General features: G+C 37.4%; 4 protein-coding genes across 4 annotated transcripts; 3 read left to right on the forward strand and 1 right to left on the reverse strand.

The window, feature by feature from the left end:
• The first annotated feature begins 45 nt into the window (after window positions 1–45).
• On the forward strand, window positions 46–2,894 carry LOC116019058. Its single transcript, XM_031259132.1, has 6 exons — window positions 46–261; window positions 399–526; window positions 856–1,025; window positions 1,349–1,426; window positions 1,993–2,137; window positions 2,233–2,894. The coding sequence occupies exons 1-6, from the start codon at window positions 186–188 to the stop codon at window positions 2,644–2,646; spliced, it is 1,011 nt and encodes a 336-aa protein (XP_031114992.1). The 5' UTR covers window positions 46–185; the 3' UTR covers window positions 2,647–2,894.
• A 5,538-nt stretch (window positions 2,895–8,432) lies between these two features.
• On the forward strand, window positions 8,433–9,749 carry LOC116019170. Its single transcript, XM_031259306.1, has 2 exons — window positions 8,433–8,724; window positions 8,857–9,749. The coding sequence occupies exon 2, from the start codon at window positions 8,860–8,862 to the stop codon at window positions 9,352–9,354; it is 495 nt and encodes a 164-aa protein (XP_031115166.1). The 5' UTR covers window positions 8,433–8,724; window positions 8,857–8,859; the 3' UTR covers window positions 9,355–9,749.
• A 2,667-nt stretch (window positions 9,750–12,416) lies between these two features.
• On the forward strand, window positions 12,417–14,255 carry LOC116018804 (CASP-like protein 2D1). The gene is made up of 3 exons (XM_031258807.1): window positions 12,417–12,932; window positions 13,018–13,129; window positions 13,776–14,255. Exons 1-3 carry the CDS (start codon window positions 12,766–12,768, stop codon window positions 14,040–14,042), a joined length of 546 nt encoding a protein of 181 aa, XP_031114667.1. The 5' UTR covers window positions 12,417–12,765; the 3' UTR covers window positions 14,043–14,255.
• Window positions 14,256–15,115: 860 nt separating this feature from the next.
• Window positions 15,116–19,942, reverse strand: LOC116018802 (bromodomain-containing protein 9). Its single transcript, XM_031258806.1, has 9 exons — window positions 19,423–19,942; window positions 18,935–18,980; window positions 18,767–18,845; window positions 18,639–18,684; window positions 18,456–18,554; window positions 17,777–17,845; window positions 17,375–17,699; window positions 17,085–17,230; window positions 15,116–17,006 (listed from the first exon to the last, which is right to left on the reverse strand). The coding sequence occupies exons 1-9, from the start codon at window positions 19,840–19,842 to the stop codon at window positions 15,549–15,551; spliced, it is 2,688 nt and encodes an 895-aa protein (XP_031114666.1). The 5' UTR covers window positions 19,843–19,942; the 3' UTR covers window positions 15,116–15,548.
• Between the last annotated feature and the right edge of the window lie 7,800 nt (window positions 19,943–27,742).

Genomic DNA, 27,742 nt, shown 5'->3' on the forward strand with positions numbered 1-27,742 from the left:
AAAAAAAAAAAAAAAAAAAACCAATAATGACAGAAAGTCGGCAACGGGAGACCGCAAGAGCGAACAGCCTTTAATAGGCAGCGAAGTTGCAATTTTTCTTCTTCTCCGGCGACTATAACAAACCAAAAAATCCGAAACCATAAGCAGAAATCGGAATTACCGACGAGCTTCATCTCTCATAGTCGATGGAAAAAGGAAGAGCTCCGGAGGATCTAAGTGTAACAAAGCCTCTGCAGAAGCCATTTCAATCTTCCTTTACATGTAATTTTCTCTTCCTTTTATTTGCAAATTGTTAGATATGAATTTGCTTGTTTATTTGTATAGATTTCGTGAATTTCCTGAAGTTCCTTGTCGAATAGTGTTCGATTTGAGAAAATTAACTGTTGTTGGGATGACAGTGTTGCCAATTAAGAGGAGACAGCTTCCGAGCTTAGTGAGCTTGTGCCTTGGAGTCATCGGTAGACATTTTGAGGATATCATCGAAGACTTGGCTGAAATCGCTTCTAATTTCCCTCCTAATATTAAGGTTTATTTCTCCCCTTCATCTTTTTCACTGCAACCAAAGACATGAATTTTACTTGTATGGAAACAGAAATTTTTGTATAGCATCTTATGGTGCATAAATTTTCAGATTAATCATGTGGTAGAAAAGATATCTTCTTGGAAGCTAGAACCATATTAGTTGCATTAAATTTGAACTTTGTGCAATTGTAATTGTCAGCGAGATCAGACATGAAATTTATCATGAATATAAGTATAAGCTTTACAAAAATCCAGTTGATATTTTAACTTTGGTGAAGACTTGAAGTGAATTTGTAGCCATATTGTAAGCTTATGTGAGACATATTTGCACAGATGGCACTTACAGCAATTGCAAGGAGGAGAAAGTTATTGAATGATGACGTCATCATGGCATTAGCTGAAAGTTCATGGGAAATCCTTGATATATCTGGTTCTGATGTTTCTGATGTTGGCCTCTTAGAAGTGGTAAAGACTTGCAAATATCTAAAAGCAGTAGATGTAAGGTATTAGCATACTATCAGTATTGTTGTTCACTTGTTCTTATTATGTTGATTTCACCAAAAGAAATATAACTGTGTTGCTTATTAATGTTTAATGTACTCATCACTAATGCTCTCAAATTTTTTGAGTTTGAAAAGCATCCCATGATACTCATGTCTTGTCCTAAAATTATTTGATGTTTATTTTTCTCCCTTTATTATAAGTGAATCTCTAAGCTGCATTTGAAAATTTCCTTTTTTCAATTTTGTTGATGTGGCACTCAATGTAGCAAATGTTGAATCTGGTTTTAAACTCTGCACTCATATTGGAAATATGTATTATGCAGTCGGTGCAGCAAAGTCACATCAGCTGGTGTTTCAGAACTCTTGCAGCATTGTCAGTCACTGGAGATATTGAGATGGGGGTATGTACTATTCCTGCTGTAGTTGCTATTATGGTTTTAAGTCTTCAAAGCATGGTTTTTGGTTGAATCTTTATTTTTCTCCATAGTTTTTAGTGTTAACAAATAATATTAAAAGAAATAGTAATTATGGAGATTCCTGCATTTTCTTTGAGGGTGATTCCCGTTCTTGAATTGCCTTGGGTAATTAAATTGGTGTTTTGAGAAGAGAGAGAGAGAACCACTTCATGAGGTTTAGATATCAACATACATAATGAATCTATAGTGCTGTTTCTATTATAATTGTTAACCCATATTAATGAGATAGACCAATACATTGGGTTTTGACAAAGGGGTGAAAGGGTACAATCACATATGACATAACAGGAGTGAACCAACTCTAATGTTGCAGAGGGTGCCCAAGGAATGAAACACTGCATGAAGTGGTTTAGATATCAGCATGCATAATGAATCTATAGTGCTATTTTTATTATAATTGTCAACCCATATTAATGAGATAGACCAATACATTGGGTTTTGACAAAGGGTACAACCACATAACAGGAGTGAACCAACGTTAAATGTTGCAGAGGGTGCCCAAGGAGTGAACACACTGCACGGGGATGCTTGAGTATGTTGAAACCAAACCTCAAAGATGTGGAGGGAGAGTCGTGGGAGGAAGTTGATGCCTCAGAAATAGCTCATGGTGCTCAGTCATTGCGTTGGCTAGTGTGGGTATGAATGTAGATGTTCTTCATTCTTTCTATATGCAAGTCTTTGTTGGATATGGTATGAGGTTTTGAGGCTGGATTATCTTATTTTTCCTACAGCCCAAGATTGAGAAGCATTTGTTAGAGAATCTGCAAGTTGAATGCCCTCGCATCATAGTGAACCCGAAGACCTCTCCTCTGGGTTTCAGGGGGCTTGAAGTTCCTCGCGAAGCAACACTAGATGTAGCGTTGGATGATCCAATAGTCGAAGATATTGACCCAAAAACGTGGGCAGTGTCTGGGGTCATACGCACAACTTTGCCATCGGTCTCAAGGCCACCAGATGAACTGTCCATTGCTGAAAAATTCAGGCTTGCATTTGAAGAAAGAGATACCCGGCTAGCGCCAAAGCGAGCCAAGAACGCAAGGCAACGCCAACGGCGTGCAGAGAGGGAATGGGTGATGATGAGCACAAAAGCAAAGGCACTGGCACTTGCCTCGCAAGCAACCAAATCCTTACACATCCGGAACTAGCCAAGATATGCACTGGTTTGAACACTTGAATTCTGATCTCATCTCTTTGTTTTCCTTTACTTCAAGCCCTTTGTCAGGCAATGATAGGCCAAGCATGTACATAGGTATGATATTAGTCTATCAAATGAATATTTATACCCTCCTTTTAGAACTCAAAAGTATAATCTGATGATAAGTTGTACGGCTTTTATTATTTGAATTCAAATTCTCAGAGTATAATTTGATATGATAAACTGTACTCTTCACTACTTGGTATGCTTCTGTTTTATCAAGTTCCGAATTACATAGTGAAGGATGCCACCATGGTCAAAATATGCCAGCTCTACCTGCAGACACAGTTCAACACCAAGAAATTTGTGAGGAAACATATTGACTGGTTTTTGCATATATAGTAGAATTAACACTGGTTTTCCTACTCCAATGAAACAGGGCAGGGCCATGGATTGATAGCTTCATTAAACTTAACGAAAGTTAAACGTACCCATAGATCAGAGCTTGTAAGATTAGGATGGAAAATGGATTGGAATGGAAGTATATGTGCAACTGTTATGCCAAGTAAGCTCAAATGTGAGGAAGACAAGACACGTGGATTTGATGTGGCCGACACACGATCTTACCTTAATTTCGGCGCTACCTGTCAACTTACGGTGCATAAATGGGCCGACCAAGGCCCACTGAAAGAATTTTATTACGAACAAAGAAAATGGATATTTTACTCTGGGCTAATCACTACCCTGAACGGCCCAGGCCCATCTAATACCAGCCTGGCAGTAAAGAAAATCGCCATTTCAGATCAAGGTCTCAACCATGGTGCAATGCATATATGTTCAACACATTTTTTTTTTGGCATATAACACTGATATTCTCATTACTATAAAACTAACTCAGATTTAAGCCTGATTACATTAATAAAGTTTGGCTCTTATGGGCTATCAAGCTGCTCGATGACATGTAGTGATTCTCTTATATGAGAGGTCATGAGATTGAGTCTTAGGGTGTGTTTGGAAAGCAGGAAAATGACTTCTGGAAAATGAGTCATTTTTCGGAAAACAGTTTCATTTCCGGTGTTTGGTTGCATTCTGGAAAACTGTCTTTGTGTTTTTGGTTCATTTTCTGGAAAGTGAATTAAATTGTATAATTTTACATTTTAAATTATTTTTTTAAAATATAAAATAATAATAATATATAAAATAATAATATTTCTTTTAAAAAGTAACATATGTGGTCATTTTGGCCAAAAAAATTGTTGAAGCCAAGTCCGGAAAATGACTTCCGGAAAGAAAATCCGGAAGTCATTTTCCGGAAAAATGGCTTCATTTTCCTTGGTCAACGGAAATTGTTTTCCGTTGACTGCATTTTCCAGACACTGCCAAACACCAAAAGCCCGGAAAATGATTTCCAGAAATCATTTTCCAGGCTACCAAACACACCCTTAGTGGGGGCAAATTGACTCTAACTTCAATAGGTTGAGAAAGTATGTATGAAAAATGTTTTTGGACCGTAATTCAGACAGCCGGGTCCACGTAATAATGATTGGGGAACGTACGGTGGGTGCACCTTGTGGGGAAAAAAAATCACGTTTTTGACAAGTGTGTTTGACGGCGAGCTATCAGCCGTTGGATGAGGGACAGCGGAGGCAACAGTCAAAGGAATATCGGCTTTTGTACAGATGGATCTACCACTCTTTATTGTACTTTATTATAAAAACTGCCAAAGATACTTCTCCGAATTATGATGATTGATGAGATTCCCTACTACACTCGTTAAGTTTTCAACGAAGACAACTTAGAGTTGAATTCCTCTGATCTTCAATTTGAAGTAACGCCAGCTCTGTCCACTGTCGCCATCATTCTTCTGATTTAATTTGTCTGAAAACCAGGCAGATTCATTGCATGGTGGCTTTATGTATCTACTATTTTGCATACTATCCCTAACTTGTAAAACACTTCATTTAATCATTTTACAAATACAATACTCGTGCGTATGCAATAGTGTTTTTAAGACAATTGTCTCTAGATGCATGGTAACAACTTGATACCATATCATATTATAATATAGTATGATTAACTCCAATCGAGTTAGTATACATACAGTTGATTTAATAATCATAAAATAGTTCAACTTATTGTAAGAATTTTTTACTAATATAGGGGTGCATATTTGACTAGTTATTGCAGGCTTTTCAGTAAATCAATTAAAAAGAATATATACTTCATTGATTCATTGTGAGCGAGGGGGAGAAGAGATAATATGTATGGAAAGGAAAGATAATTCATTGTAGTCTAATTGATATAAGAAGTAATATTATACTTCATCTTCTTTTTTTTTTTTTTAAGGAACATAGAAAAATATTATTAATATGCACTAAAAGTCTCAAAGCATCAACAATAAATTAAAAAGGGAACCTCAGTCCACACACCCTTCTCAAAACTGTATTGTAACCCAATATTCTAGCAATAGCATGAGACACCGAATTAGCAAAGGCGTCTAACATAAGCGACTTAAGAGATTCAAAATTATTCATAAGCGAAACACAGTCTCTAACAATAACACCTCTATACGTTAGACCGATCAAAATGCTTTGTCGTAATACCTTGCACTAAAGTCATGCAATCGGTTTCCACAAGAGCTCGAGTAAACCCCAAACTATAAAAACATAAAGCATCTTTGCAAGCAAGAGTTTAATTTATGCAAGTCACGGGTCCAACCCGCATTGAAGATATCCAGTCTTTACCGCCACAATTGTGTTGTTAAGTGGGAGGTTGTAGGTTCAATTCCTCCAGCAACACCTCTTTTGTTTATTTTGCTCCATGCTTCATTATTTCCTTAGCTCAATAAATTTATTACTCTTGTTAGACCAATACCTCATTAATAAAAATAGACACCCCGCCTAAACTAAGACTTTCCCAATAAAATGGACCTCTCCGGATTCATGCATGTCGCCCGACAACGCCTACAATATAATGCATCTTATTTTCAATAATTGATGTTGTCACCTTGTTTATCACGTGATTACATTTTGTCAATTTGCAAGTGTGTAGAGCATGCATGCATAATTAAGTTCATAATTGTTAGTATTATCTATTATTGTCTTAGAAAATGATTTGCGGCCAAACCCAAGCAAGATTCATACCTAACAAGCTTTGTGTCATGGGAAAGAGATAGGGTAAAGACCCTTCCCTCCCTATTTACCAATCAAAATGGAGCACATGCATTAGGTGAGTTTTTCTTATCTAATGAGTCATATAGTTTAGGAAAAAGTGTCAAATAGGTCACTGAACTTATCGCTTTTGTGCAATTGGGCCATTGAACTTAAAAAGTGTGCAATTCAACCATCAAACAAGCAAAATTTGTGCAATCGGACCATTTTTACAAAAATTTTCTGGTAAAATCCAATTATATTACTAACATATATGTATTAAAAGTGGCATTTTCTTCTATCATACTAGTTAGGAGTCAATATTGAAATGTTTTAAACTCAAATTGAATTAAAAAATTTTAGAAAAATGTCCTAATTGCACATATTTTACTTGTTTGATGGTTGAATTGCACACCTTTTAAGTTCAATGGCCCAATTGCACAAAAGTGATAAGTTCAATGGCCTATTTGATACTATTTCCTATAGTTTAACCTTTATTGAGTTTGTATACATGTGTTTCTAGAAAAGTTAAAGATTACATGATTATTAGTCAAATTAAACTAAGAGGGGAGGCAGGAGATTTGTTATTCCCGAGCAAACATTTTTTCCCAGTTGGGTTGGTTATAGTGCCAGCTTTAAGTTCCTCCAGTGACTCAGCTTCTAAAGCGCAAAACAGTTTGCGAATCAAATTCTTTGATCTGTAGCATTATTAGATCGAGAAGTTATTTTTATGTCAAATTATAAAGAATGATTAACTATTTCACCGATCTTCATTGTTAACCTATCCAGTGACTTCAGCTTCCAAATCCCAAGACAGTTTGTGAATCAAGTTCTCTGTAGCATCGCTAGAAAAATTATTTTTATGTCCGATTGTAAAGAATGATTTACTATTTCACCGATCTTTATTGTAAACGTTTCACCTTATGATTTGATGAATTAGCTTCGTTATTAAAAAAAAAAAAAAAAAACCGGTTGGATTGCGGTAAATGTTAATTGAAAACTTTTAATTTGTATAGTGCATGAGGTGGTATAGTAAGCATAAAAGACAAACAAATGTACAGCTGCATCGCACTTAAGCACCACTAACAGAGGTGCTGATAAGGTTTTTTAAAAGCTTAATTATACACTAAAAGATCTGAGAAAAATTCTAGGAAACATCTATTGAAAGATGACATAAACCAAAACAATTTCTTTAAATTCCTTGATTTTAATATTTGTTGTCAAATCGATCAAGTGCTTATAAGATAATAGATGATGCGTACTCGAATTTGACTAAAACATAAGACTTAAATTAAATTGATATTTATAAACTAGTTCTTGTAGTACATGTAGACATGTAGTTAGAACTTGAGTTTATATTATTTGGTATCAAAGCCATATCAGTGAATCGGGTGATCGCATCATCAACATTAAAAAATGATAAATAAATATATATCTATAAATTAAAATGTAACAATTTTTTGTGGTGTAATTAGAACATGTTACCATTATAAAATCAGATTTGATTTCTTCCTACCATTATGTTTCAGTGTTTTTCTCAGTTGCATCTCCAACAAAGTCCTTGCAACATTATGCCATTGTTTTGTCAATGTTTCTTTTTTCAAGTTTTCTTCTATAGACATAATAATGGCATCCCCCTTCATGTAGCAGACTCTTAACATTCTTATATTAAATTATGTTAACTCAACATAGGAAAATGCTATTATTAGCGACTGCCTTATCCTACTTTATCAAGAAATTAAATAACAACTAGCAGGGCATTGGTTTAGTAAATGCATATGAGCTCTCGATCTTAAGACTTACTTTTATAAGTATGATAGGTGTTTAATTCTTGCCATGAACGTTGGAGATTTTGGTTTGTGTTGGATTCCTTATGCATGCTACTGGAAACCCCGTAGTCTAACTGCATTTTGAGCGAAATTCGATCATCATGTGACCCTAGTCGGTAAAGAAGTATAAAGAAATAAACTAACCTAAGTTGTCATAATTGGCCAACTAAAACCCGTACACATTAATTATATGGAGTACTTCTATTCCTACCTACACTTTTCGAGCCCATAACTTGCCTTTGTTTTTATATCAATACATTACATTCATACTTTAACCTTACTCAATTATGCTTCATGTTCATTGAATATTAATCAATCATATTCATCTCTACATATACCACATGCCCCGGCCCACTTTTAATTATTTCTCACAAGTCATTTTTCTAATTGTCACTTCACCAATTAGACACGCCACCCAAATAGGTTAGTTTGTGCTTCAAATTTGTTTAAACAACAATACTATATATAATATTGATTTCCCAAACTAAAATTCAACCAATCACCCTAAAACATTACTCCAACGATAATGTGTAATTCAAATTGAAATTTGTGAGTGCTAAGAGATTTTGACCGACTAGAGGTGATAAAGACCTCTTATGCGCGGAATGTATAATATCGCCAACCCAGCAAAGAGTAAGCCACTTGTGATTTACTTCCTCCGATCTCATGACTCTTAGCTTGGATAAGAATTTTGAGAATTTAAAATTATACTAGGCTGAAAAATTTTAATGTATCAAAAATAATAAAATAAAATAAAAAGTTTACTAATACCCTATATATGTAGACTCGTAGAGGACTGTCTATAATTTATTTAGGAGAAGTGTAGCTAGGTGACTAGGTAATTATATACAAAAGTGTGAGTTTTCTTTTCTGCTGTCTATGTTGATTGCTCATTGTTCCACTTTTATTTTTCTCTCTGCGCCTCCATAAGATCAGATCAGATAAGATAATCCCACCATCAACAAACTCTCTGCAAAAGCTTAAAGATAATCACAGTACAGAGTTGAACATTGAAAGCTGAACATCTTTGGAGTATCTTCTGATCGGTCTGCAGAGCTCGAGTTTTCTGTATCAGCTGGGTTTTTTATATTTCCTAAGAAGAAGATTTTGGTAAGTCTATTGAGCCTATAATATATAAACACTTTAACTATCAGCTTAAACTTTTAGTTGAGATGGAACATATGCTTCAATTCAGTATTGATCAAGTTTTAAGTTTTTTTTGGTTGTAAATCTGATCTGCAGGAGATGTCGTTCGGGAAAGGTGGCAGTGGGTGGACATCGTTCAGGAAAGAAGAGCTTCAAGAAGAAGAAATCTGGGGGGGTTTCCATGAACGAGACAGATTCGCGGCGGTCGGCGGCGGAGAAGCTGACGTGTCATCGCCGTCCACCGCCCTGCGGCGCGTATCCACGGCCGCCAAAATGATCCCACGGTCCAACAGAGAACCCAAAATGGCGGCCCATCAACAACAACACTCGGCGCCTGTCAACATACCTGACTGGTCAAAAATCTACGGCGGCGGCGGCGGCGATGGTTTTGTGAGGAGTAGCTGGGAAAGTGACGGCGATGAAGACGATGAAAATGGAGAAATGATGCCACCGCACGAATGGCTTGCGAGGAAGTATGCGAGGAGTCAAATATCCTCTTTTTCAGTGTGTGAAGGCGTTGGAAGGACACTGAAAGGAAGGGACATAAGCCGAGTTAGGAATGCCGTGCTGACCCGAACTGGTTTTCTTGAATAACTGTCAGCCTATCACGAGCTGAGTTAGGTATGCCGTGCTGATCCGAACTGGTTTTCTTGAATAACTGTCAACCTGTCACGAACACGATTAGTCGCATCAAGACATCATGCATTAGTCATTCATGATGTTTTGAATAGTAGTGTTAAAAGTGAAATGTGGCGTTTGTTTAATGCAAATCCCATGTATTAGTGTTGTTGCTCTTTTTCATCATCAAAAGCTCTCAATTAAGTTTGTCTTTTGGATATGATAATTTTAATTTCTTGTAGGGTTGGTACTTGGTAGTAGTATGATGGGGTTATATATAATAAAATATCCCTTAGCTTCTTGAATGTACATAAACTGTATGTTGTCTTGTAAATCTTGGAATATAATGTCATCCATTGTATCTTATTTAATTTTAAAGTAATTTTTCATTCCAAAAATAAGTCAGAAACCACGAGCGAACAATACCCAAGAGTTTTAAAAAGGTAACTAAAAAAATGAAAAGTAATAAAAGTTTTCCACAATTAACACTCCAGTCAGTCTAGTGGCACTAAATGGGATTTATATACACACGTATATATATATGGTAGTTGAAAAGGGCATATCAAGGCCTGATGCGCAGCAGTGATAATAATAATAATGAAAAGCCGGAAAATTATGACCAGATTTATTCCAGGAATGCTACAACTTGTCTCTTAGTATCTAGGGCCAATCCTGACTGGATTCTAATATAAAATTAGTTCATTGGTATTACATAGATAAGTATGATTTTCATACCAACAATTAACATGTCACAAGTTTGAATTTTATCGATGCTCTCCTAGTCGAGTTGTTGCACACGGTATTCTTAGTGTAATTTATCCTTTTTACTTGATTTGTCACCTATAATTACATGTTTTCTAGTCATCCATAATAATAAGGGAAAAGGGTCAAATACACCCTCAAACTTTTGCTAAGGAGTCAATTAGGCCCTTGAACATTTGAAGGTTGCAATTAAATCCATAAACATTCCATTTTGGAGCAATTAAACCCACTGACCTGTTGGTGACTTGTGATTGCATGTCAATTAGGTTTCCGGTGACCCTACGGTGAACCTCCGGCTAAACTCCAGCAAACCTTAGCACTTAGATCAAAATTAGACGGTCGCTGTCGAAGAAGTCCGGTCGACGGAGATTGGCAATCTCCCATCGATGGAGAAGCCATCTCCGTCGACTGGAGGTGGCGACCAGTTAGTCACCATCTCCAGTCAACGGAGAAGGTTTCTCCGTCGACTGGAGAGTCGCCATCTCAAGTCGAGATGGCGACCAGCGCCATCTCCAGTCGACGGAGATGGCTTCTCCGTCGACGGAGATGGCTTCTCCGTCGACTGGGGATTGCGACCAAACTGGTCGCAATCTCCGTCGAGGAGAAGGTGACCAGTTTGGTCGCCTTCTCCGGTGGACACCATTCGCCGGTGATTAATTTTGTCATAAATGCCTAAGGTTGGCCGAAGGTTCGCCGTAGGATTGCCGGAAACTTAATTGACCTGTAATCACAAGTCACCAACAGGTCAGTGGATTTATTTGCTCCAAAATACAATGTTTGTGGATTTAATTGCAACCTTCAAATGTTCAATGACCTAATTGACTCCTTAGCAAAAGTTTGAGGGTGTATTTGACCATTTTCCCTAATAATAATAATAATAATAATAATAATAATAATCTTCGTTTCATTATTTTTATTGATTTGCTCTCATTGTCATGATGACAGCTGAACCCCTATTTCATAAATATATTTTTCATCCACAGTACAAAGCTATTGCTATCATGCTTGTATGCCCACTAGGCTTTATCACTTGCAATTAATTTTTTCTTTTAAAGTGCATTAAAAAACATTTAGCCTACTTTTAAAAATAAATTTTATTAAATAATTCGTGATATGACAGTACAAGAATATACGGCGATACAAAAACAACAAAAATTTTATTTAGAAATAGTATTTAAGAAAAATTTATAGTATCGTTCCTAAATGTTACCCTTGTGATCAACTGAGCTGACCATGACGACAATTCTTTTTTTGTTTGATTGTATGGAATGGATTGATCATCTTCCTCTTTCCTTTGTATTTTTTTGTCTTCAAACTTAAATTAACGGAGTTTTCAATTTGTTTATTATTAAAATTTATTTAAAAAAAAAAAAACTTTGTTTTGTCTTGTTTGACTTCCACGTCCAATGCCCGGCTCCACATGATTAATTTTATCGTATATGGGGCCGGTTGGCCCATTTGCTTTCTTAAATTGGGCTTTAACCATTCATGTGGGCCTTTCGACTTCACCAAGCAGTTTTCTACTTAGTCTTTGGGCTGCTTGCTATATTATTGTAATATTCGGCCTGATACATGGATCAGGTCTGAATCAATTGTTATACTATAAACTAAGGTCCAACTTACATTGTGGACATGGACCCTTGTCCAAAAATTATGTGTCTACGTTGCCTGCTTTTAACATATTATGTGTCTTTAATCTATTTACAAGCACATAATATGTTAACGGCAAAACACATCATTTGAATGCCATTTTGGTTTGGGTTCATAATGCAAGGTGGATTCTGGTCAATGGTATAATTTCCTAGCATATATGAGTGCAGTATGTGAGCTTATCTCACTAATGTGTAATTAACTAATTACTCATAAACTATATGGTAGAGGTAAATTACATTAGGGGTGTAAAAGTACGCAAATTACACAATTAAAGTAAATCACATTGGAGGGTTGGTGAAACTTGTAACTGAGTGCCCAAAGCAAACAGCTAATGCATTCTTCTGACTTAGCTTCTACAAAAAGTAGAAGTAAATGATTTTCCTAACTCTAAACATCTTTGTCTCCCCCGCAAGTTGTGTTGGTGATGCGTTTAACATTTCAAATAATTACAAAAAAAATCCACTTTATAAACCTATAAAATTAGAAAAAGAAATAGCATGGAATATGTAAGTGTCATTTCTTGGAGTATATGATGAGGAAGGACAAATGCGTATAGATAGAGTAGTAGAGTAGGAAAGCTAATTAATTTCTTTATTTAGGTGTGAAAATGGGAAAAGGAAAGGTTTTGAATTGGAGGGGAGTGGATTTCAATGATGCAATTTTTTTTTGGTGGTAGACGAAAATGATAACATCATTGCATAATTGCATTGGACCAACTTAACCACCTTCTTCACTCTCCCTTCTCTTCCTCTCTCTCTCTCTCACCAACCGATTTCACATGATTCCTCTTCTGAAAAAGGGAGCTCCACTTCTTCTCTTTCTTCCCACTACTGCAAATTCAATGAGAAACTTGGCAGCCTCTCAGTAGGGCATTTGGATGAGTGTACAGAAACTCAGAAAGGGCAGTAGTATATATAGAGATCAGAGGTTTAATTTAGTCTCTTCTTGTAAAGGGATTTGGGGATTTTGGAGATGGGGTTTCTGAGAAATGGAGGTTGCAACCTTAAAATCTTGGATTTTGGTTTGAGGTTTTTTGTGATTCCTGTCACTGTTGCATCCATATGGCTGACTATCAGAAACCAGCAGAGTAATAGTGACTATGGGGTGGTGCTGAGTTTAAGTGACTTCAAGGGACTCCAGTAAGCTCATAAATTTCTCATCTTTCTTTTCTCTCTCTCTGTGGTTTTTTGTTTGTGAATTGTGATGGGATTTCTGTTGTGAAAGGTATACGGTTGCTGTTAGTGGTGCATCTTGTGGATATGCCCTTTTTACTGCTGTGGCCTTGTGGGTCAGAAGTTTGGTGTCTAAAGCATGGTTCTTCTTTGTTTCTGACCAGGTTTGGTTTTTTTCCCTCTTTTTTGTTCTTGTCTGATTCTGTTGATTGGTCATCTCATCTCAAATTACTCTTTATGCTACAATACAATATCATCCACCAATCCAGCATAGTGCTTCCAAAGTTTCAATGGTGTAGCATAGATAGGACATTGGGGGTGGGTGGGTGGGGAAAGTTTGGTTGATGAAGTAAACTTTTGTAGCAAATCCCACATTTTCTCTTACTTTCTTTTTCATATTGGTCCGGTTTAGTCTAACTATTAGCTGATTGGGTTAAAGGGTATAACTAATTGATATCATTAACTGATCGTAGAAAGGTGTTTGCCAAATTAGCTGTTAGTTGATAGTGTTTGGTATAATTTCTCAAAAAACTTATTGAAAAAATTACTTTGAATAGCTTTTTGAATTTTAACATTTTTTAAGCAAGTCAAATAGCTAATAATGGTTAAATAAGTCAAAATTGACTAATAAACTAACTATTTTACCAACCACACGGCAATTATGTATTGATATTCGGAGTTAAGTCATGAGCCAAAATTGGCTCTACTTGAACGAACACCTTTTGTTTAGGACAAGGACTCAGACCCTTCCTACTTGAACACTTTGTCTCTTAGTTGAAAGTGCTTTGTTTGTATGGTTAATATACACAGGTTATAGCATACTTGATGGTAACATCAATGGGTACATTAGCAGAGATGCTTTATTTGGTGTATCATGGTGATCGAAGGGTGACATGGAGTGAAGCCTGCACTTCTTATGGGAAGTTCTGTGACAGATTGAAACTGGTTTTTGTTCTCCATGCCATTGCCCTCTGTTGCTTCATTGTGTTAGCTGCAATCTCAGCATTCAGAGTCTTCAGCAGATATGATCTCCCCTCTGATCCCTCCAAAGAATTTGAGGAAGAACAGAAATGCTAAACTTTTCGATTAATTCAGTCGCTTTTCGATTCATCACATGTCTGCTTCAACTTGATAGCTCTTATATCAGGTTTTGTATGTACAGTGTGAGATAAAATCTGTTGTGTCAGTGCTAGCTTAGATCAGATCAGATATGCGGCTTTATGGAACACTTGTAAACCCACTGTATTCTTGAAGAAAAATCAAATAAAAAAGGATGACACTTTTAGATCATGGGCTATACAACTAAAAATAACAAAAAGTGTTAAACCAATCAAATTGATTAGTCTGTTTTCTTGTAGTGTAACTACAAGGTTACCACTCTCAACCCAATGGGGACAGCGTATAGATCTTTCTTAAACGTTTAAGACTCTCTCTCATTTGTCAATTAGAGTCACAAAGTGAAATTTGTTCAATACACCCTCTCTTTTGCGAATTTCCCTTACTCAAATAAAAGGCAAAAATTGATGAACAAAAAAATATTACAAAAATGGCTCAACTTTTTTTGACCGTCGCGAATTCAACGTGGGAAGCAAGAATATTTGGTGTTATATAAAGGATGAGAAGAACAAAATGAAACTAAAAAGCCTCAGAGCCAAGACGAAAGTATCTTCCCTTCTCCATGGCCTGCTTCGATTTCTGGACCTGTTCCAGACCGGGACCGGCTAGATCAAACCGAGTTATCTGCGACGGCGACGTTTGTGTTCGCCATAATTCAATCACGGAGAAGCAAAGGCCAAAGCGAAAGCGAAAGCGAAAGCTTCGAATTTCATTTCGTCTGGCAATTGCAATTGCGAAGAGACGCAAAAGCAGAGGCAAAAATTGAGAAATCCAAGGTAATTAGGTTTATGTGTATAGTTAAAAGATGTGTAGATATTAGGCTCCCGGTGCATTCATTATATGCAGTCGGTTTCATAGGGCCATCTCATGATTGATTAAGTGTGTCATAAACTTGTGATCAATCACATTAACAGGTCACAAATTTGATTTAAAAAAAAAAAAAAAGAAAGATGTATAGTTATTGTTCGTAGATTTGTAATATAGTTTCGTTTCAATTTCGGGGAAAAAACAATCAAATGGTGAGAATACACAAGTACGAGAAAGGAAATGCGATTGCATGGGGCATGAAAACAGCAAAAATCTAAAAGCAATCTTCCTTTGATCAATGTACAAGAATGCTAATTCCATTTGTGGGTGACCAGATAATGACCTACAGTCCTACACAGCTACAATATTATTACAACATTTCTCCCTGAAACTTGGCTATCCTACTAGATTTCGAGCTTCTCTTCTCGTGATTGGGGTGCAATCCTTTTTAGAAGAGGTGGCCTGTTGTATTACCTATTCCAACCTTGGACTAAATACTGGATGTTTTTTCCGATAAGCTTGGGCATACCTTTACACAATATGGTGTGTCGTGAAAGAACAGCAAACAGGAGAAATGGAATGCCCGGCACGGATTCATGGAAAAGATGGAGCTTCAGATCACTTCAAATGGCCAAATTGTAGTAATCCCATCTTCAAAACTCACAGTTGCAAGGCAAGGTCTGGCTGCTGAGAATCGACCAAAACACCCGAAGATGGTCTGCCGGGAGACCCAGAAGACTGAAAACTAATGTTCAAGTCAGGAGGAAGTGATTCCTGTTTTGGTCTAGGCTGAGCAGGTGTATTGAGATTATGCCGAGGAGAAGGCACCTGGAACCTAGACAAGTCGGCAGCTACTAATTGTGGGAAAACCATTGGTCGGTTTGGTATCTGAGCTTCAATTCCTGCTCTAGACATATGGGGGGGCACAAAGGCGTTGAAGGGAAAACTGCCCTTACCAGGCTGGAAATGCATCCCAGATGCAGGAAATTCTCCACGATATTGTAAATTCTGTGGTTGGTGATCACGGGAGGAATTATATAAGGATTCAGCAGATATTTGACTGTTGTTGGTGCCTGTGTTGTCACTAGCCTGTTTAAAACCTCCTGCCCCTATCGACATCCATGCTCGAGCAGCAGCTGCAGCAGCATTGTTTGAATCATCTCCTCTTCGCGTAGGAGTAGCAGGGGAAACTGGAGATGAATCAACTCTGGACTGCTGTGAAGACTTATGTTGTTGGTTTTGAGACTTCTCAAGCATCCTCATCATATGGATAGGATTACCAAGGCCCTGCTCTTGTCCATGAGGAAATAAAGTTGCAGCTTTGTTCCCATTATTAGCAAAACCACGAGCAGCCCCATTACCATTACTCAAACCCATTGCATTAGGCAGTCCGCCGGCAGAAAACCCATTGATATTCAGTTGTTCAGAACACACAGAAGACAAAGGATTTCTGTTATTTGGAGCCATCTTGACTGACCTTGGACTAGGAACTACAATGCTACTAGTTACCTTACTCTGTTCAGCACTGCTTTGGTTGGTAGCTAGTGGTTGAGCATTTATTTCATCCTGCTTCAAATGCTTCTTCTCAGATTCAATGAAATTTTGGGAGTGAAAATTTTGAGCATGGTATTTGGGACTAGCAGAATTAGGAGGTTTGTTTCCAGAAGCACAAAGGAAAAATGGTTTGCTTTCAATGTTAGCATCACCATTATGCTGCTGCTCCTTAGCAGTATTTGAGATATTGGTATTATTTGCAGTAGGTTTTGATCCAGCTGAACCAACAACATAGTGCTGTTTCCCTTCAATGGTGGGCCTTGCAACAGGGTTATCCTTCACAGAAACCAGATTCTTCTTAGGTTCCATCTTATCCTCCTTGTGAACATCAATTTTCTGCCTAAATTTCGCCAGAAAAGATGGTTCCTTGAGAGTATAGTTCTTGAGCATCAACACTGGGGTTGGAAGTGGTTCATACTCCCCGATCCATCCGCGACCAAATTTGAACGCAGGAGGCAGTGCTTGCTCAATCCTCCTCGATGCAAATTCCCAGGCAATTGGCCCAAGTGTTGCAGCAAAACGAGCCAGGCTCCTAGCATAGGAATGATCAGCATAGAGCCCCACCTAGTCAAGAAAAAACCATATAAGCATAAGTGCATGACGTTGTGCATTCAACAGTCAACAATTATTGAGTCTACTTACAGGAATCAGATCCTTTCTTTCTCCCTCAAAAGTTGAAAACACAGAATCTGAACTTGAGGCAGATTGAGATGATACGGTAAAAGTTGCACGGCGATTCTCATCTTGTAGAGCTGATTTTCTTCCAAATCTACAAATAGGGCCCTTCCCTATTCCATTAAACAGAGAGAATAAATCAGAACCACAGGAAAATAGAATCTGTCAAAGCAACTTGGGCGTTTACATACTACAGAAGGGGAAAAATAAAAAATCATGGCATCTCTAACACTGAAAGCATGTGATACTCAAGGCACCTGAATGTAATTCTTCCTTGTCCAAGTTGTCAGTCAAGAAAGAATTTCCCTCAATAGGCCAATCAATGCTGCCGGGTCTGCCAGAGGTGCCTGGACAGGCATTTGAACCACTCTGTATACCTCCTCCAGCATTTGCAAGGGTTGCACCAGATGAGAAATCAGACCCAACAGGTTCCTGCATCCGGCCTATAGGCTTCTTTATAAGCTTTTTCACAACAGCACTGGATTTTGGCTTCTGGTCTGACTTGACCTCCTTTTCTGTATGTTCAGCTCTGGATCGTAATTTCTGAAATTTCTTGGTAGCTAATTCTTGAATTGAACGAGCCTATTCAAAATAATTGCATAATGAGCTGAAAAGATTTAAAAAGAACATGGAAAAATTAAGGGGAAATTAATACTTACCTGTTTATAATATATTGTATCAGGTGCATTGTATTGCATCGCATTTGAGCAAATCAAAAGGACATCACTCTGAAACAATAGAAAATTTTAGAATTAAATGCAAATTAAAATGCATATATACCTCAAATATCATATCATTCACTTTCAGTTCAATGCTTCATTCAAACATATAGGCCATACAAGATTGAATTCTACTACCGGTTTCTTCCACTCGTTATATGCATAGACGACTAATCTCACATGACCATCAGAGCTGTGGGATGTGCAAAACTTTTTTTTTTTTATTCAAAATCAGTGATTCTCAATCCTAACAAATACTAAAAGATATTGGTACTAAATTTGGCTTAATGCAAGTGACTTTAGCTCAATTTCTTTTATCAGCACGAGGCCGAGGCAGCTAAAAATCTAGCTTTAAGCTCAATTGAGGTACAAAAAGCTCATCAAGAAAAAACAAAAATCACCAAAATATTCAAAGGGGAGGAGAAACCACAAATGCAGAATCTTTAGTTGAAGCACAATAAGCACATTATATTCAAGCTGATAGACGAGGAGCAAAGATTTCACTAATGAAGTGAACTTAACAAAAACCAATTTTAGCAACCCCAAATTGTTCTTCTGTTCACTCCGGAGAGCAGAAAACAAAATATTTATCAAAACAGGTTGACAATGGGACATTCACCTCGAACAGTTCCAACCTTGCATACGATCCATTTCTCAGTTTGTTCCTCACAGTTGCAAAGTCCATTGGATGTTTAATCACATCATGATAATCAGGAAGCTGCAAGACAACCAACCCAGCAATATCATAAACTAAACCTAAGTACTAATCTAAAAAGTAAAGTAAACCTCAACATCCTCGTACCTCTTCAGGATCAACCGGTTCCGCATACACACCATAAATATCTTTCCTGCAATAAAATAACGAAAATAAATTGCACATTATAACACCCATCAATCACCAAACAAAAAGATTCCCATCCCAACACCTACTTCTGAAGCTTGTCGAGAATCAATTCTAGCGTCTTCTTATCTGGTAACGCAACCCCAGACGGCCGCTCCAATGGCGTCCCTGTTCCAACAGAGCGGCAATCAATTAAGCCATTACCAAATACACAGAATTCATGAAGCTCACCACAACCCAAAGAATAAAAACCAGACCTGGAGAAGATTCAACGCCTCTGGACTCTGCTTTTCTTCCTCGTACCTGTAGAAAGTTCACCAAACATTAACCTCAAAGACACCTAAAATCTTGAACAGAACAAGACACCTAAATAAATGCTTGTATCACCAACTGCGGCACACATAGACAGAGACAGATAGGCAGTGGGTATGTGTGTGTATATATCCTTTATTATACGGAGCCCTGTGGTGAGTCTGTAGAGAGATAGAGAGGGGTGGGTAGCGTGAATAGATTCTGTGGGGATTCCTTTTTGACAGTTGACCCTGACAGTTATATATATCAATAAATCCCGACATAGATTTACATAGACAGTGCTATATAGAAGTTTGGACCAATTAGAAAATCTCAGTGAATTGAGGTGAGCTGAGGTGGACTCCCACTCTCTCAACGGTTCACACAATCGCTTAGGGAATGCTTTCCTCTACTATTTTAGGTTTTTTCAGCTTGGATTCCAGAGGGTTAGTACCTCGTCGTCATTTTCGTTATCATCGTCATTTTCTTCGAATTCCTCGTCATCGCCGTGGATTTTCCTTTTCTTCGACGGTTTCCCGTCGTCATCGTAGTCGGAGGAGGAAGCTGACGCGGCGGGAGCGTGAGACACGCGCCGAGTTCGACTCGGAGTCAACTCGTCCTCGCCATCGTTATCCTTACCCTGGAGCTTGAGCAAAAGCTCCAGCTTCTTCTCCCTCCGCCTCTCGTCCTCCTCATCCTCCAAAAAATACTCCTCGTCGAGGAAATCGTCGATGTCGAAAGTGTACCTGACATTTCGCCGCCGGCCGCTCCGCCGGAGTTCCTTCTCCTCGTCGCCGCCGGCCGCGTTGAGCCGCGCCGCGAGATCTGCCTTCGATGGACGTCCCTTCTTCTTCTTCCTCACGATCTGGCCCATCCTTTTGAGGTTGCTTCCTTCTTTCTCTCCCTCTCTCTCTCTAGAACCCTCCCTCTCCCTGTCTCTCTCTAGATTCTCTCCCTCCCATTCTCTCTCCTCTTTTACTCGATTATTTCTCCAGGGTGCGTTTTGGCTTTTTTTTTTCAGGTTCCGAACCTATGTCGGAACCTCAGGCTCGGGTGAGCTGTATCGAGGTTTCTTAACCCCAAGTCCCAACAAAGAAAAAAAAATAAAGAATATTATTGTCACTTATTTTGATTCTATCAAAAATAAATAAATTGTTTATTTATTCTTAATTTATTTAAAATATATCACGTCAAATATTTATAATTTTATTGTTATCATAAAAAAATTATTATTCTACCACTGGTCACTAGGTCACCAGTCACTAGCTCAAAGACGGCGTTAATAGGCTGCCCGTTGCCCGATGGATTTGCGTGTCCAAAGGTTTATCTGCCCGTGATAGCGTCTATTCATATTTGTTTATTCCCATGTAGAAAATTGGAGGTCAGGGGTACGGGTAGAACAAGCCAAAAGTTGATAAATAAACTTGGCTTCAAGTTAGCCAACATCTTGGAATAATATCCAGTTTTGTTGGTCATGCTTTGAAAGTTTGATTCCCATTAGCAGTATTTGTTTACCATCATTTTTTTTAAAACCACAATCACTATTTAAGTATACATTCTAAAAATAAGTTAACAAAAAATTTACAATCACTATCAAATGTGCATTTTTAAAAAGTTTGTCTTATAATTTCGATTAGCAAAAAAGCACAAAGAGAATTCACAATTGATTGATTCAAGTAAAAAAGGCCAATAGGTAATTTCATTAGAGAATCAAATATAATGATGAATTTAGTTGAGTTTGTAAGTGTATTAATATATTTTTAGAGTAAATTTTAAATTTGACACATGTTGAATGAAGAATTATATGAAAAGATTATGAAAGTTATGTCACAATTGAAAATTCATTGTTATAATTGTACATGTACGTGTACGTGTGTTATAAGGTGCAGGTAAGAGATCAAAGTTATTGAATGATTGAAGTCGATAAATAAATTCTCACTGGCCTACCATGAGTAACTAAAACTCTTATTTTGGAATAATCATGACCATCTATTTGTAGTTTAAGAGATGGGACAAGTTTTTTCAACTTGGCCTACCAAACTGACATGGCAGGCAATGGTTAGGCTTTATAAGTGACAAATTATACTAGTTGAACAACTATGGTATCATTTTGCAAGTCTATATGCTATGATTATTTGAACAACACACATATCAATGGTTAAAATGTTAAACTCAAACTCATGCCAATCAGAGGAGATAGAGAGCGAATTGCAGGAGAAGACAATAACAATAACAATAATCCGTACGTGAATCGCGGCTTCAACAAGGCTTTTGCTCTCTTGGCCGATGATCTCGAAAATAAGAAACATTAAATATACATGCAATTTAAGGCTAAGAGCATCCTTATCAGTTGCTCTTTTTTGTGTCCATGTAAGAAAGAGGTTAGGAGGTGGAAAGAAGCAAAACAAAACAAAACACAACAAAAAAAAAAAAAAAAGGAAATGAAAGGATAAAGCTGTCAGGAGTAAGGAAAAGTTTATAAAAAAAAAAAACAAAACAAAACAAACAAATGCGATTTACGCGCCAACTAGGTGCGCGAAACGCGCACCTGCGTTTGTAGGCAATTTGTTCTCCTCAGTTGTGGGGGCCACAATAAACCCATATTTGCATGAGTTCAAAATCAAATAAAAACCACTTTCCACACTAGTTTAAAGCTCATTCATGGTTATTTGATATGATATAATCCTCCAAAAAATCATTGGTGGTGATGCTCTAAGGATATCACCATTGTGCGCTTTGTCTTTCCATCAATCTCCAACAACGTCAAGCCAATCGTCATCCATTTACGAGAAATAAAGAGAACATGATGAGTTGTGCAGATTTGGGGTTCGTCATAGAAGGTGGAGGTTGATAAACGTGTAATGCATTGTTGAATAATCATAAAGTATCGAAGGATAATAAGTTGTGTTTCTTAGAAGATGGATATGATGTGTGAAGATTTGAAGAATGCCATATTTTATGTGTCATTGATGATAGCATTGATTCTAATTTTATTGGCGATTAAGAAAAATAGTTTAAAAACAAATCAGAAGTAAAAAAATATATTTAAAAAGTACAAATTTAAAAACAGACGTGTAGCTCGGGAAGCAATAACTTGTTAAATATGTTAAAATATTATTGAATTAAATATCTTTACCGGTTTAGGAGATTTTTTTTTGTTAGAGAATTAAATTACACTATTTATTTAACTTAAGGGCAATTTAACATTTAAAAATAAATAAAAATTAGTGGTCTGAAAGAATAAATAATTGAAATTCGAAAACAAGCTGGTAAGTGCTGATGAGCCTGCTCAAAGTAGACTTCGGACAAAAGTGGGCTCCACTTAAATTGGAGTGGCATTGGGTCTACTGTTTGTAGCTGTAGGTTGTGGGGCCCATATCTGCCTCCAGACCCATTCGGATTCACAGCGTCATTATTAATAGACCTGGCAATTTAACAATAATTTATTACGGAGTATTATTATTATTATATCACAGAATATTATATTATTGTTTTATGATATATAAAATAATCAATTTTAGTAAGGGTGTCGCTAGAGAATATATCCTAAATTATATCTTTCTACGTGTCGTATACATGTTCGGTATTTGGTCAGATCACCAAGAGAAATCTTTATCGACCTTAACTGATCACGAACTTGCCATGCCTGACCTAAATGCGACGACCAAGCAAATACTTGGTCAACGTTAGACTTCGTCCACCCTATGATTAAGGGTCGAGATCCCGAGCAAGACTACTTAAAGACTGGGACCTAGGTTCTTGACTTCAAACCGAACACATCACTTAGTGGATGGTCAAGAATATTGCAACACGTGGACATTGTGGTGCTGCTCCCGAACTGGCTAATTGCATGCGTGACACATGTCAGGCATACTGAGAGCCTAGTACGTAAAAATCTTTTGACTTTAATGTTTCTTCCTTGACAAACAATAAAAATCTGAAAAGTAATTTTCTGAGTTTCTAAACACACTCTAAATGTCAGCCAGATGTTATATTCGATCCCTAATCACAATAATTTTATTCGCGATGTATATGATGGATAATGCATCTCCTATCCTGCTTCAAGTCTTCACCAAATCAGGAATAACTCTAAAGATATGCATATAGTCAAATGAACATCATAAATTATTAGCATAATAAACAGACTAATTTAGCATAATAAGGTTGACTTAATATGTGTCTAAAATCTAAATGGTTGGTTATCTAAAAACTAACAAGACAAAACATGCGTGTTGTAATGTTGTATAACGTAATGGGATTTAACTTTGTCAGTTGTGTTTATTTCTGGGCGTCTGTTGTTACACGTAACTACAGTAGTATACTAGTATGTACTGCTATGAGTATCCTATGCATCAGCTTTGTCATCTACATATATGTACACTACCATTCACACTAATTTAACCATTAAATATTTTTTTATATTAAAAATAATAAGTGTACTCTTTAGTCTTTATATTAATTTACCCATTAAATCTCTTTCTTTGGTGCATGTAAAAATGTTTTTTTTTTATTTAAATAAATATTTCGTATGTGTTATTTGCTTTTAAAAATATTTTTATTTTTAACATTTTTTTTACATAGGTGACGGGGAACACCCTAAAATTAAAGATTTAGGACACCACTCGCATATGAAGAATGCCAATGCCATCGTCAAACAAAACATTCACCCTGGGGTGCCATGAAGATCTCCAAGCCCTTTCATGCCATTGCGAACAAAGCAAGTTGTGTAAACAAGGCAAGCCGAGCTTAACAATTTTCGAGCAGCTCGATTATTCGAGTTTGAATTCGAGTTCGAGCAGCTCGAACTCGAGTTTGAGCTTGAATTTAACATGTTTGATTTTACATTCATGTTTCAATTAAAAATAAACTATAAATATTATGTGTGTGTGTGTATATATATATATCTCGGGAGCCACGAGCCTAAGACATTAGAGCTCGAGCTCGGCTCGATTATTAAACGAGCTGCTCGACTCATTTACACCCCTAAGCCATAGCATCCGCCACTTTGAAAAGAAAATATATGTTGTACTGTTGTAGTAGGTCGGTAATAAATAAAAAAAAAGAAACAACGTCATTTTTAGATTGTGGTATGGACCACGATCCACGCAATAACCGTTGAAGAATTAATCTCGAAAGAATTAATGAATATATGGTTGGCAATTTACGGGTTCTTTTTCCGGTCAAGAGGCAATTGATATTGGTTTTCCAAATAGTGACCAACCTGAGAAGGTTACAAAAAGAGGAAAAGAGACTTTGGGAAAGGCTTGTTCTCCTGTGCAAAAAGCCTACCCTTTAGGCTTTTTCTATTTTTGGTTTTTTTTTTTAAAAAAAACCAGGGCCATTAAATACGGTAGGTGTGAACCTGTACACCTACCGTATTTAATTAGTCAACAAATACTTTTAATACTCCAATTTTAATTCCTTTTCTATTTTTGTTTTTTGTTTTTTGTAAAACAGGGCCATTAATACTCCAACCAATTTCTGTAGATGTGAACTTGTGCAGCAACCATAATTCCTTTTAAATTACTCCAATCACTCTNTGTTGGAGACAACGGGGAGGTTTCATCCACCCAATGCAAGTGATGAACAATCCCGTTACAAGTGATGCATACCGTGTATGGTATCATATCCATGGCAAGCTTTTCATTGGCAACCCTGAACACCGACAAGATCAGGGTTATGTCCAATGTGGTGCCTCGTTAAATGAAGCAGTTAGTATGTTCAATAACGGATAACGTTTTTTTTTAAATGGGGTGATTAATAGTTTATGATCATAAATATGTTATGTGAATAAATGTTGTATATTTGATGCAGATGCACTACATTCGTGAAATGCATATAAGTACCGGAGAGGCTCGCGAGGATAGAGCGCGAGCTCTTGATCTCGTTCGGGAACTTCACATTAGCTCGCGCGAACATTTAGAGCGTGCTGGCTATGCTTACTATGCGGACGTCCCCCCACATTTATTCAATAACGCACCGGTATACGAGCCAAGGGTGCAACATCGCCGTCCAGATTTACGACGACATCGAGAGAACATGCGGGGGCAACCTGGGCGCGGTGGTAGGCGTATGCGCGCGGTCAACCAGGCTTTGCAAGCCGAGGCAGAACAACAAAGACATGACGCCGAGGACGACGATGACGATGATGAGGATGGGAATGCGCTAGCACTTGTGCCTATTCAATACCAGGGCGGTGACCAAAACTATGACTCACAGCGTTTTACTATGTCAGGCCCCAGCTCAAGCTTTTGTGGTCCCTATTCACAGGCCGACTTTGGTGGTTTGTCTCAGTATACTCCAGCTAGTCAAGTGTATGATCCCTCACAGCCGGGGTCATCCCACCATAATGCACCATCGAATATAATCCCGCAATTTGGAGGTCAAAATCGGCCGGCATACAACACCTCACCTTGGTCCCATCCAGTTGGAGATTTTATTGTAGAAGACTCTTCTAGTCAACCCGGTATTGGGAGCCAAAACATCGGTATGCCGAGCACTGCTGACTTCCTTGATATACAGGAGCCACAGGAGGTGCAGGAGCCACANACTAATACTAATAATAATAATAATAATAATTAAAAAAAACTAATATAAAACAACTTCTTAATTCAATTGAAATAGAGCCTTATTACACACCAACATCAACATTTGCATAGTCTTCAATATTATAGACGTACAAATCTTCCGTCATTATTTCCATCCCGCACATGTTGAATGCTATTAGGTGAACCTCCCCAACTTCATAATTGAAGAACACCAAGCTCTTGATAACACGGCGACGGCTCCAAAGCATACGCATGAGGAATGCATACTGTTCAGCGTAATTGATTAACTCTCCGACATTTATGAACGTAAGGGTGAAAGTGCCGTGTCTAAGAGCAACACTATCACCCTCACTCTCGGTCCAAAAAATGAAGTTACACAGAGTTGATTGGTCGTCACAGAATTCATCAAAACCAATCATTAACGTCCTACAACCTGACAGTGTGGTCAATCCAACATCAAAATTTATGCTGGACCTGGCTGGTACATAGATAGCTTCCCCATCCTCCGCGGGTTCGCGCTCAACACCATCGCCATGCACCTCAGGCAGAACTAGTTGTTGTTTATTTCGTATGACAAAAAAATGAAATTTAAAATAACCAACGTGTCTAAATATTAAAACATCATCCTCTTGAATTCCATGCGCGAGATAGAATTCCTCAAGTCCGTGATAAAAATCTAAGTTTTCAACAGGTAACTCCCACGGATGTGCATGTCCATGAAATAGTTGGGCAGTACGGTTGACATGTTGAAGGAGATGTATGTGCATGCAGTTGGGAAATTGTAACATCCAGGGCGACCACACATGCCCTAAAAACCAAGTAATCGTCTGAACAGAGGGATGGTGAGGATGGCCGACGGTCCCAGTATAGAAACAAGCTAAATGAAAAACAATTAATACAATTAAATCAAAAAAAATGTTGCGATTATAAATGTAAAATATATATGTAATTGAATGCGTACGATGGCTGCCAAGTCTCCCAAAGTCGAAATTGATAGACCCTCGAAGGAAGCTGTCGAGGAATTGTTCAGCACGACGTTTTGTGTTGATGTTCGCAGGAAAGGTTAGTTGGAATCCCATCACTTTCATGAGAACTAACCACATTTGAGCAATGGCTAAGGTGTATTTTGACTGTGACCGTTGTCTACTCATTTCAAAAATGCAGTAGCGACGGCCATGCAGTGTGTGAAGGAAATATGAAATAGTATCACCTTCTCTGTTGTGTTGAACCTCCTCATAACTAAAGCGTGTAAACATATCCATTTTGTGGATGGGAATAAGGTTTTGTAAGCACAAATAATCTGTAGAATTTTTTCGAACTTATCAAGCTGTGTATTATCATCAACATTCGTCGAATCATATATAGGAGCCAGAATTGTAAACAGTGAACAAGCGTGACTGTTAGACTTGTTCGACGAACAAGCCTAACTCTTAGGCTTGTTCAACGATTCATGCCTATTCATTGGTAGTCAAGTCCGCACGTTCTTTTTTTTTTATTTCTGTTTTTTTTAAACATATTAGTGTTATTAGTATTGAATCGAACAAAAAAAATTAAAAATACGAATGGTAAATAAGAAATTAATTTTTTTTAATACAAAGCTACGAATGGTAAATAAGAAATTAATTTTTTTTAATACAAAGCCACAACATTGATTTTATTTAATGCGTACATGATAGCTTTATTTTCGAAACATTTGCTTAAATTCTTCCATTATCGCATCGATTTTCATTGCATGTTCATGAATTTCGTGCGATAACTCATTCTGAACACTTGCATGTTCATGAATTTCGTGCGATAACTCATTCTGAACACTTGATAAAATTTCCATCGCAGCCGATGAATTTTGCGAAGTTGAAGTCGAAGCCGCATTGGTGCCAGCGAATGATGCAGATGAATATTGTTGCCTTTCGTTGGTGCCAGCGAATGATGCAGATGAATATTGTTGCCTTTCGGTGAAGGTATTAAAAGCAGAAATAGCTTCCTCTTTAGATGTGTAAGACTTATATAAATTGTCACTAAATCGATGAACTTGTGCCTTTGCGTCATCCCAATTGTCATATACTCCATGAACTTGTGCCTTTGCGTCATCCCAATTGTCATATACTCCAGGACAACGACCAACAAATACAACATATGTTTTCTTTCCCTATAATAAAAATTAGTTTTAATCAAACATTAAACAAAAAAAAAATTAAAATGAAATTATTACCATTAATGTAGACCGAC

The sequence above is a fragment of the Ipomoea triloba genome, chromosome 5 (assembly GCF_003576645.1).
Source record: "Ipomoea triloba cultivar NCNSP0323 chromosome 5, ASM357664v1".
Lineage (NCBI taxonomy): Eukaryota > Viridiplantae > Streptophyta > Magnoliopsida > Solanales > Convolvulaceae > Ipomoea > Ipomoea triloba.

Bases quoted from the DNA above. Each gene is read 5' to 3' on its own strand.
- LOC116019058 (XM_031259132.1), top strand. From the start codon at position 186: ATGGAAAAAGGAAGAGCTCCGGAGGATCTAAGTGTAACAAAGCCTCTG. The intron at 262-398 runs GTAATTTTCTCT...TTGGGATGACAG, and splicing joins ATTTCAATCTTCCTTTACAT to TGTTGCCAATTAAGAGGAGA. The intron at 527-855 runs GTTTATTTCTCC...ATATTTGCACAG, and splicing joins ATTTCCCTCCTAATATTAAG to ATGGCACTTACAGCAATTGC.
- LOC116019170 (XM_031259306.1), top strand. From the start codon at position 8,860: ATGTCGTTCGGGAAAGGTGGCAGTGGGTGGACATCGTTCAGGAAAGAA.
- LOC116018804 (XM_031258807.1), top strand. From the start codon at position 12,766: ATGGGGTTTCTGAGAAATGGAGGTTGCAACCTTAAAATCTTGGATTTT. The intron at 12,933-13,017 runs GTAAGCTCATAA...CTGTTGTGAAAG, and splicing joins AGTGACTTCAAGGGACTCCA to GTATACGGTTGCTGTTAGTG. The intron at 13,130-13,775 runs GTTTGGTTTTTT...TAATATACACAG, and splicing joins TCTTCTTTGTTTCTGACCAG to GTTATAGCATACTTGATGGT.
- LOC116018802 (XM_031258806.1), bottom strand. From the start codon at position 19,842: ATGGGCCAGATCGTGAGGAAGAAGAAGAAGGGACGTCCATCGAAGGCA. The intron at 18,981-19,422 runs GTACTAACCCTC...AACTTTCTACAG, and splicing joins ATAACGAAAATGACGACGAG to GTACGAGGAAGAAAAGCAGA. The intron at 18,846-18,934 runs GTCTGGTTTTTA...CTGTTGGAACAG, and splicing joins AGGCGTTGAATCTTCTCCAG to GGACGCCATTGGAGCGGCCG.